The sequence below is a fragment of the Phodopus roborovskii genome, unplaced genomic scaffold (genome assembly GCF_943737965.1).
Source record: "Phodopus roborovskii unplaced genomic scaffold, PHOROB, whole genome shotgun sequence".
NCBI classification, from domain to species: domain Eukaryota; kingdom Metazoa; phylum Chordata; class Mammalia; order Rodentia; family Cricetidae; genus Phodopus; species Phodopus roborovskii.
The window spans coordinates 7866708-7877603 of NW_026126546.1; the positions used below are offsets into that span (position 1 = coordinate 7866708).

General features: G+C 53.4%; 1 protein-coding gene across 2 annotated transcripts; it reads right to left on the bottom strand.

Moving 5' to 3' along the window:
• Window positions 1–1072: 1072 nt before the first annotated feature.
• Window positions 1073–10120, bottom strand: Msantd1 (Myb/SANT DNA binding domain containing 1). 2 transcript variants are annotated; one of them, XM_051200364.1, is made up of 4 exons: window positions 9850–10120; window positions 7112–7376; window positions 3369–3644; window positions 1073–1640 (listed from the first exon to the last, which is right to left on the bottom strand). In XM_051200364.1, the coding sequence occupies exons 1-4, from the start codon at window positions 9863–9865 to the stop codon at window positions 1400–1402; spliced, it is 798 nt and encodes a 265-aa protein (XP_051056321.1). In that variant the 5' UTR covers window positions 9866–10120; the 3' UTR covers window positions 1073–1399. The 2 variants fall into 2 exon arrangements, with proteins under 2 accessions (XP_051056321.1, XP_051056320.1); XM_051200363.1 differs by lacking the exon at window positions 9850–10120 and having other exon boundaries at window positions 1074–1640; window positions 7112–7791.
• Window positions 10121–10896: the final 776 nt, after the last annotated feature.

Genomic DNA, 10896 nt, shown 5'->3' on the forward strand with positions numbered 1-10896 from the left:
AGGACATGGACTCAGGAGCCCTATGTGTGGCAGAGGGACTTAGAGCTCAGATCAAAGTAGACAGTGCCTGCTACTCTGCCTCAGCTATATAGAACATGCAGCCCTTCCATAGGCAGCCTGGTGTCACCATCTGGTGACACAGACACACAGCCTCTCTCTCTCTCTCTCTCTCTCTCTCTCTCTCTCTCTCTCTCTCTCTCTCTCTCTCTCTCTCATGCCTGGATGACTATTATTGAAGAGTCATCAGAGCTAGCACTCTCCCATCAGGGTGATTAGCAGCTGCCTGGTGAAGCCCTGCTATCCCCTCTGACTTCAGAGGAACACTCCAAATCTCAGGGCAAACTGAAACACATAAGCACCTGACCCATCTCCACTGAATCTGGTCCCCTGGGGCTGCAACTGGCCTGGCTCCAGAGGGTGAGTCAGCCAGGCTTGCTTCCAGTCTCCCCTGTGGCCTCTGTGAAAAAGCCCAAGCTTGGCCATGATACTATGGATATTCAGCTGAGGGGATCCTAGCTTTGAAGAGTCTTTTATATGGTAAAATGCCAGGCTGAAACACTCCCAACAAGCTTAGAGAAAACACAAACTTCTTCCAGAAGTGCACAGCTCTGGGTGACCTGGCTGCTGGCAACAGGTCCCCCTGGGTGTTTGCAAGGGCTGTTGTTCCCTGTGTGTGGGTGCTCTTCCTAGCTCTACTTGAATCTGGTTCCTTCTGTCATAGGCTCAACTTTTCCCTCCAGCACTCACCACCATTGGCTAGTACTTCTCTGCTGCCATAAAGGCAGGACCTGTGCCTCACTTAGCATGCATGCCACCGCTACCAGGACCCACAGCAACAGGCCTTTGGAGAGCATGAGCACTTCAGTCAGCATGGATCCTGTGCTAACATGGAACTTCAAACAGATGACCAGTGGGTGAGTGGATTGGGTTAGTACTGTGGTAACTGGGTAGTTAGGGCAGATGCTACAGACCCTGGGGAGCAAAGACCCCACAACCTGTCTCTGACTTATGGCATTTGCTTTTGTCTGCAGAGGCCAATTGTCCCAGCTAGCATGTCCCTTTCCCCTCCACACCAGAGAGAGCACAGTCAGCTTCCAGGAAACAACAGAAAGTATGTTTAATATCAAAAGCTGTTTCAAGTATCATGGAAGTGACTATACTGGAGAGTGGATTCTGGAATCTTCTCACTAGGCGTTGCCCTGGAGTCCCTGGCATTAATGCTGGAAATGGGGGTCCTAAGGTCTCCCAGGGCCACTGGGGTCCTGGAAAGCCCTTCAGGGAAGCTCAGAGGCCAGACTGAAGCCTGTCCCCTTCCTGGAACCCTGGCTGGGTAGGCGGGGCCCTGAGCCTGGGTGGGTCTCCAGACAGACTGTGCGGCACCTGGCACCCTCTCCTTGGCCTAGACGTTGGACTTGGCGATGATCTTCTCCAGCAGGCTCATCATGCGCTCCTGAAGCTGCAGGCTCTGAACCTGCAAGATGTTCTGCTGGTCCAGCACACGGCGCACCTCTCGGCACGTCTCCTCCATGGCACGGCTCAGCCGGCGCTGCTCCTCCAGCATGGCCTCCAGTAGCCGCAGCTTCTTTTTCTGTAGGTGACAGCTCCGCACCTTGCGTTTCTTCACAGGACGTTCCTCTGACCTGTGGGAGAGAGATGAGCTTGTCACAGGGCCTGGGACGTGAGGGCCATCAGACCTTCCCAAACGCCCTACTGGACAAACCAGGTCACTGAGCCCCTGTGTATGACTCAGGTCTCTGCTCACAGAGGTGAGGAGGGCTCAGAGCTCACATAGCAGACAGAGATAGATAGATAGATAGATAGATAGATAGATAGATAGATAGACAGACAGATAGATAGACAGACAGATAGATAGCAAGCAGAAGGTGCCAGCCAATGCTAGCTTGTGGGATAGCAGGCAGGCAGCCCCAAGACCATCCACATCCCAGAGTATGGACTGTGTGGGCACACAGCCCTGACAGCACCCCAGACCCACTGGGCTGGAGGAGGGTGCCCAAGGGAGCACAAGGCTGGGCAGTGTGTGACACTTGATTCTCTTAAGGGAAGTGAAGTCTGTAGCCCCCACTGGCCTGTGACAGACAACAAAATGAGTTCAGAATGAAGGACTACCTTGAGCCCAATCTCTAAGTATGCCTTTGGTGGGACAGGGCGCACGCGCATGCGCGCGCACACGCACGCGCACCTGTGTGTGTGTGTGTGTGTGTGTGACAGAGAGAGAGAGACAGACGGAAAGAGAGGCCATCTGGGTTCCTCCCTAGGAGATGTCCCATGGGTGCTCTCTGTCAGTCTAAAAGCTTTTGCTGAGCAGCAGGGAGCTGTACAAGCTTACCAGACCCCTAGGCCTATTCTGGTAGCTGCCAGTGCCTGGCCTGTGCTGTGTTCTGAGCAGAGTGGGTGATCAGCCAGTCTTGGGGACAGAGCCCCAGGCAGCTGTGCCTGGGAACTGGGCTCAGTAAGCCATAGGAACAATTGGCCATAAATCTCATGCTTCTCTGCTAGCCTGGTCTGGCTCTAGTAAAGACAGACTTTGTCTGGGCCCTTCAGTGAGAAATTCCCTCTGGGGAAGGGCTTACTGGGCGAATTAAGCAGATGGCCCCCACCCTAGGGACATTAGGTTCATAGACCACCATGGAGATACCTTCCCTACCCTACCTGCTGTAGGCTTGAAGGTCCGTAACTCAAAGCTACATTTCCTAGTTTCTTCAACTGCCTGACTCCTCTTTTATCTTGGAAACCCATCCTAAACATCCCCTCCTCAGAAGTTTCTGGACTCCATGGTCTAAAGCCATGGGATGTCTCTTAATTGTCCCCCAACTCTCAGAGGTTCTATGAGTATCTTGCAGGCACAGGCTTGTGGCCAATACAGGCCTTGAGTGTGACAACAGAGAGGACAGATAACCCTGGCCCCCTCACTGCTTAGGAGGTGCATACCTACATCTCCATGCTGAAAGGACCTGTTACTGAGGTGAGGCCCAGCCAATGTTGAGGTTTGGCAGGCAGGGAGGACATGCTTGGTGCCTGGCTCTGTGTCTTCTCTCCTTAAGGAGTATTGATTTATCCCCATTTTATGGTAGGAGACAGAGGTCAGAGAGGTCAAAGAACTTTCCATGCAGGTAAGAAGCAATGGAGCTTTGGACAAGCCCCACCTGTCCGCTGGCACTAGAGCCCTTGCTGACCTGGCCCTGGACAAGGCACACAGCTATGGCCAGTCAGGGGGGAGGACACACACTACGCCACTGCCAGCCCCTAGCTCTGAGCACTGAAGCCTTGGCCCCGTCTGGGGATGGGGCAGGGAACGGAGGTGGCCAAGGCAGTGCTGGGTGAGGAGAGGAACAGAGAACGCACACTACCTGAACTTAAGGGACAGTAAGCTGGAGGAGCTGTCGGAGCGATCGTCCTCGAAGCGGCCTTCATAGGAGCACTGGGTATACGGTAAGTACAGAGGGGTGGACTTAGCAGACGGCGACAGGGACGCCTCGGTCTGGGACGTGGAGGGCCCCGGCTGCTGGCCATCCGGCAGTTTGCCCTCACAGGACTCAGGGACCTTGGCCAGAATCCTATCAATGGCTAGGTAATAGGGCCAGTCCGGCGGGACGGACTCGCTATCTGTCATGCATTTTAATTTCCTGAAACGAGAGACACAAGAGCCGAGGTGAGAAACAGCAGGTGCGACCTATCCTGCCTGGCCCCTGGGCAGAGGGCACGCAAGGGGTCTAGGTCCCCAGATGGAGTCCCGTGACACAGGCGGGAGCCACTCTCAGCTAGCAAACTCAGCCAGGCTCTATCTAGGGGCCCTGTGTCACTGGACAGACGGTAGAGAGACACTGGGGCCTGCACAGCCTTTGGGCATCAGAAAGGAAACCCAAGCATGAGCAAGGGCAGCCACAGGTGTTGGGAGCTTGGGGCTGGTTCCTGTGGCCTCTGCTCCTCTATGGGTTCTAAACTCACTTCTGTGAACTGAGAGCTTTTTCTGTAAGTTAACCTGCGGCGATGAGACTGTGTATAAGATACAGACTTAGAAGAAACGGCCAAGCAGCAGTTGTATTCTACAAAGGTGCTGCCAGGGGAGGTGTCAGCAAGCCACAGAAAAACAATACTCACAGCTCTGAGCCTGTATCTTGCACACACAGTGTGATGTTGGACAGGTTCGTTAACCTCTCTGAGCCTTTATGTTTTATGTTAGCAAAACGGGGATGAAAAGTAAACCCTGAACAAGGCTAAAGAGGAGGTTTTTATAAAATAAAGCCTGGTAAGAGACCAGGCTCCAACATCTTCCTCAGATGAACCTATCAGGAAGGTAATGCTGCTGCCATCTGCCATTGAGCTAAGCCTGACCTAGCTCTCTAACCTACAGCCTGACCAGAGACTGTGGGGCTGGGTGACCAGTGCCATCTCACATTGCTTGATACCCCTTCTCTACTAGTGTCAAAGCCGGAGGTCTGATCAGTGTGGCCAATGCCCCCAAGACCTGTCTTCTCCCATGGATGCGTCCTGCTCACTGAGAGGACTGTTTCATCCCTGTCCTCAGCCACTCCCTGGGAAGACAAGGACACAGACTGGCTGGATAGTTCTGGTCTGCATGGAGAGAGGCTACAGGCAGAGTGGTCAGGAATATTCCAGCCCTCAGGGCCACCTTGGGCCCATATGAGATTCTCTGCTAGGGCTGACCCTAGTCCCACTGGACCCTGAAGATAGACAGGTGGCTGAATGAGCCCCCAACACAGGCTTGGCCAATGACACGAGGCTGTTCTCAGGACAGGCTGTGGTCAGCCATAGCAGAGGCTGGCCTTGGGGGATAGCATCAAGGGTCTGGAGACCTCCACCACATAGAGTAACAGCATTAGAAAGCAGATACAGGTCACGCAGGACAGGATACAGACTGCTCTGGATGAACAGCGGGAGAACCATCAAGCCACCAGGGGTGGGGGTGGGCGGTGGGGGTGGGGGGGTTAGGGGAAGTCAAGTTTATTACTATAACCACTGGTGCCATGTCAGCTGTCTACCCAGCCCCCTCCTTTGCAGGGACCCCCCAGTTCTGCTCCACTTAAGCCAGCCCACTCATTGGAGAAATGGGGAAACCCTGTCTCCAGACGTGTGTGTGTGTGTGGGGGGGGGGGGGGTTCATGTGGCATTCCAACAAATCACATTCCATGAAACCTAGCTACCTGTTCAGACTTTCTTTTAAACTAAAACCTTAATATATAAAGAGCTCCAGAAAAAAAAAAAAGACTATGCCATGAAGGGGTTAGGAATGGATGGATAAAGAACTGGCCAGTAATGAGGAGCCATGGTCAGCATGTGCTTCCTAAACTAAAATGCTATGCCTCCTACTCCCGGACTGCAGTGGCTGTCCCTTCCATGTATCCTCATCTTCCGAGTCTCCTTGGCTCACAACCATCTCTCTAGGAATGGAGACAGAATCCCTCCCCTAGGACTCTAGGGGAGACTTTCAAGATAAATAATGAATAATACAGTTAGACACTAGGAGCCACCAAGTCAAAGAGAGGCTAAGGAAAACAGCCAGGAGTGCCTCCCACCTCCCTCACCCAGCACTGGGGTGCGCATGGGAGTGAGTAAGCCAGGCCTGGCTGCTGTCTTCATGTGTTCATGACTGTTCCTGCAGCAGCACACTTGCCTCTCAGCTCCCTCTTGCTAAGACAGGCTTAAATTTAACATCCCTTACACTAAGTGACCCATGCCAGCAGGCCTACGCAGCTGCTGCAGCTGCAGGTTTTGGCTCATAGGCTCTGCTGGGGTCAGCGCTGGGGTCAGTAATGAGCCATAGACAAGCCAGGCTTGAGACCCTTTCACTTCTTCCCCAGCCCTTAGAAGTCAAATCAGCAGTTAGAAATGGAGCTTCAGGACGTCATGGTCTGTCCAAGGTCTTACTGGGCCTCTGTGTCAGGCCAGGGCCTGGGAGGACTCCCTTCTCTTTCTTGGGGCATCACTTCACCTACAAGGGTAGCTCTCTTCCATGGAGTTTGGCTGAGCCCCTTGCAGATATGCACACAGGGCGAGGTCTCCACCAGCCTCTCTATCTGCCCACCTCACCAGATCAACTACTAGTATGTTTGTGAGGCCCTCGGGACAGTACCTCCCATCTCAACAGGCTCTTAGGCAGCCCCAGGCCCAGCCTGTCTCCTCTGCCATTTGGGGAAGTACTCTTAACAACTCTCCTCCCTCGACAGCTTCCCACCCCTACAGGGACACTCCCCTCATAAGAGCCTCACTTTATACCATGACCTTCGTGCCATCCACCACTTTCTCAATGCGTCCATAATCTCCATCCCACCCATGATCCCTGCCTTGCATTTGACTTTCCAGAGAGGTCATGCCCACCACAGCTGTCCCCTCCTGGATGATCCAGGCCTTCGTACCAGTTCCCTCCAAGCTCTCCTTCAGCTGCATGCTAGGACAGTCAAACTGAGATGCAGCGAAGTCAGAGACCTATATGGGGAGTCCCCAGGCCAGAGTTTTGTGCTGCCTGGGCAGCCCCAGAAATACCTCTCTCACCAACCCTAAGGGTGGCCCTAGGCACATGGCAGGGGTTCACTTAGCAGTCAAAGTCTCAGGGCATCGAGATTAGCCAGGCCTGGGAGTCAAGCCTCCTTTTGACTAAAGCTTCGGTTTCCTTTCATGAGACAAGGGACCCCATACCCTGCTTAACTTGGGTACTGTGAAACCAAGACCAACTGGTGGCCTGAAGTCCCAGTTCAGGAAGCAAGGCCTTCAGGCCTGGTGCTGCTTATGCGACACCTGCCTCTGAGGTATCATGGCAGGCAGGAGGCAGGTCTAGAACCCTCCTCATAATGGTGTGGCTCCAGCCCTAGTCCAGGAAGTTGAGTTGAGGACATTCCCAGCCTTGCCACTTGAGAGTTTAGGACCAGTTTTCTGCTTATGGGCCTCAGTTTCCCCATTTTCCCAGCGGGAGGCTGCATAAATGGTTTTTGAAGGTCATCTTGCCCAGTGGGGCTCTAGCCTACAGGGGGACCATCCATTCCAAGCCATATACACCCTCCCTGCCTCAGGTCATGAAGTGGCCAAGAACAGAGCAACCTGCCTGGACGCTCCCATAACCATCCTGCGTGCCCACCTGTACTGGAAGGTCATGTTGGTGATTTTGATCTTGATCTCCTCGCCTAGTCGTCGCTCCCCAGTCATCTCGAAGAGCTTGCTGGCCATCTTCTCGTACACCTTGGCATTGCGCTTGGTCTGCTTGAGCTCATCGAAAAACTCCTCCCAGACCAGCATGAGGCCACGCATCTCTGCGTCTGTCCAGTTGCGGGCCCGCCGATGCTTTTCCGTCTGAGGAGACACAAGGTAGCTGGGCACTTCGGCTGCTGCCATGCTGGAGGCACCTGCAGGGTTAAGGATGGCACTCAGGCAGGGCCTCAGGCCTGGCCAGCGCACCATGGGCGAGAGGCAATGCACTCGTTCACTCGCTCGCTCGAGGCAGCTCCGCGCTCAAAATGGGGCCTACATCTGACAGGCAGGAATTTAGTTAAAAGCTTTTAAACGGGAAACGTCATTTTGATGTCATGTTTCCATAGCAACAGAGCAACTGCATAAGCTACAACAACAGAAACCTTTTAACTGAAAGCACAGGAATCAGGGCTGCACTGACGGGCCATCAATATTGCAGTGAGAGGCCATGCCCAAACCCACTGTGGCTCCTAGCCCTCCTCCCACGCTGCTGGCCCTCTAGGCCTCGGAAGAGACTTGCTTCACCTGTACCTGAAAGGCTTCTGCATGGGGAACCCAGGCAGTCCCCACCTCAGCCCCACCGGGTTCATGCTAGAGTCTCTGGAGGCCCAAGGTGCAGGGTCACAAGGGAGTGGAGGCCCTAATGCTGCCTTGATTGACTACTGGTGTGATGGGGTCCTTTCTCTCCCCAGAGGCCTGTCAAGCTTTACTGAGGTTGGGCCTCATGAGGCCCTGCCTCATCACCACTGACTCTTAGCATCTCTCGTTTCACTCACCAAACACTCTGGGTCTCAGGTTGTGTGGGCGTTGGGAAACCAGGCTAGTCAGAGCTAGGACTTGCCTAGCCATGCAGGTCGGAAGGACCCAGGCACTGACCTTCATCATGGGTGGATCCAGGAGCATAGCACTAATGGAAGAGGCAAACTGAGCTGTGCTGAGGCGGCCCATCAGGGAAAACTGGCAGAGGCCAGAGGGCAACTTCAATGGCCTGAGTAGGGCACAGCTTGGGGCTAGACATCAAGACATATAGGAATGCTGGTGAAAAAGCATCAAGGAGGGGATTAATAAGTCCACAGGGCTAGGCTGGGACCTCAGCTGAGGTACCAGCAGGGGTGGAGAATGTGGGATCCAAGGAGGGAAAGGCCACCACAGGGCATCAACATCTAACATCCGGGAGGTGAGAACCAAATGCAATTCCATGGGACCCCAGCTGCACAAGTTGTGGTGGACACAGGATCTAGCCTGGTCCCTAAGCAACTAGGCTAAACCCTTTGGTCAGCAGAGGCACAGTGTCTATCAGGCTGCCCCTGACATACCAAAGACAGGAAGAGCTCAGCAAACAGTGTCTCTGGGTTTCCTGTGTCTGCTGTAAGCACAATTAGACCTTGTTAGGTGGTGGGGAAGTGATCTGAATTCCAGTCCAACATTAAAAGTAGAAGAGAAACGGGCAGCCCTTGGAAGTTTTGCTGTGTCACTTCACAGGTTCAGGTCAATGCCTGGCCTTGCTAAAGCAATTGGGTACTGGCTGAACTCCTCCCGCTCTGGACCCTAGGAGTCACCTAGGAACCCAGAGGCATCTTTCCTACTGTGGAGCTTTACAGATACCCCTAGGTCTGTTTGCAGATACCCACGACGGCTTCATTTCTCCTAAAGGGGTACTCAGATGGTGTGCACTCACTGTACTTCTCACTGACAGTCAGATATTGGTCATGTCAGACATGCTACTGGCCTGCTGGTTCGCTGCTGCCCCCTAGTGCTGAGTGTAGGAACTAGGTCGGGTTCTCAGAACTCCCAGCAGTGTAGAGTGCCTAGAAAGTGCCTCTTCCAGGAAGCCCTTCTTTAGGCTCAGTGTGGGACGATAGGTACCTGTCCCTTTGCTTTTCCTGGCCAGCATTTCACAGACAGCACTTCTAGCAGACAGGAAAAGGCAAGCATGACCTGGGGCCCAAGAACTCTGTACCAGACAGGCCTTGAACTCGCAGAAGATCCACTTGTTTCTGCTTCTTGAATATTGGGATTAAAAGTGTGTGCCACTATGCCCAGCTTCAAGCTGCTAGAATTGAATCTAGCCCTGACTCTGTGTGACCTTAGTGATGGACCCCAGCCTCAGTTTCTTCATACTGTACTAGAATAACAGGAGCTAGCAAAATGCTGGCAAGAACCATAATCTCTTTAGGGATATGAGAAAGTCATAGGGGCCCCATCTTCCATCTCCTAGCCCCTCCCTCAAATCTCCTTAGAGCCTTTGGAGAGTTCAAAGCCTGGCCAGGGCCTAGCTGTTGGCTAATGGATTTTACTGCCATTACTCAGGGTCCTACAGTCATATGGCTACAGAGGAAACACATATGCCAGCTACTCGCCCACATTCCAGGAAGTAGAAGACAGCAGAGCCAGCCCATCAGGAGCTACTCCATAGCTACACAACTCTTTGGGTGTAATCTTCATGGGGGAAGATGGGCCCCACCTCCTCTTCTCAGGCATGTGGGCATCAGAGGCCCCAGAACAAGGTGGCCTCTGGGGACACTTAGAGAAGAGTCCTTGCCTGGCTTCCAAAGACAAGAACAAACTGGGGTGAACAAACCAGTTTGTCCATACCCCAGCATCTCCATTGAGGGTAGAATTCCATACCTTGGCATAGCTGCATGGCCTGCTAGGACCCTCAGTTGTCACAGGACGAGAAGGCAGAAGGCTGAGGACTAGGCCCCCAGTAGCACCTGAAGGGAAAGGGGGCAGGTCAGCTTTAGCAAGTGTCCCTTAGAGGCCAGGCACAAGAAATGGGGTCAAGATGTCTGCTGTGAGCTGGTGAGACCTGCTTAGGCTCTCTGGGGCTGTTTCCCCTCTAACGAGTCTGGAGGCTAACTTGAAAACCAGGCTCAACTAGGTTGATGGTAGCCAAGCTCACCCTGTCCGAAGAGGCCAAAGCAGAAAGTGGGCAGCTATGGTGGGATGAAAACCAAGGGGCTGTGATCTGAGCCTGTACTGGTGGGAAGAATTTAAGGGATGAAGACTTGACAAAGGCTGGAAGCACATGCAATGTGTGCACACGTATGTGGCAGTGATGCCTTGACTAAGATGTAGCAGAGCCTGGTCTGGGGACTCAGGGGCACTAAAGAGCATGGATTTCTCTGGTAGGTACGTAAGGTGTGGCCTATCTCGGTGGTGGGTAGAGAGGGGTTATGACCTACCTTAGAAATGGCCTGTCCCAGCAACTCCTGGGACATAAGCCTAGCTAGGTACCTAGATTGCAATGCCGAATATTGCTATCACCTATCATTAGGCACCAGACTCTTAACCTTTGACCGACTACCTTTATGGACAGCCCACCCCTCTCCACCCAAACCCCAGATGCGCATCCCCAGCTTGAAGAAAAGCAGGCATTCCCTCTAGGACCTCAACGTGGAGGGGGGCCACTTAGAGAGAAGAGACTCAAGGCTTCAGAACCAATGGTGTGTGGATTCCGGGATGGGCTGTGATTCTCTGGTGCTGGGTCCACCTCAACCCATGAACCTTCCCTGGGAAACCCAAGTGAGACTTCCAGATGTGGAGATGAGCTATGTCACCTCACACGGAGCAAAGGACCATATCCTAGGAAGCCCGGGTGTAGCTTCAGAGAACCTGGAACCTGTCCACTCCATGGCACACATACCTGGCTTCCCTTATCCAACACAATATTAG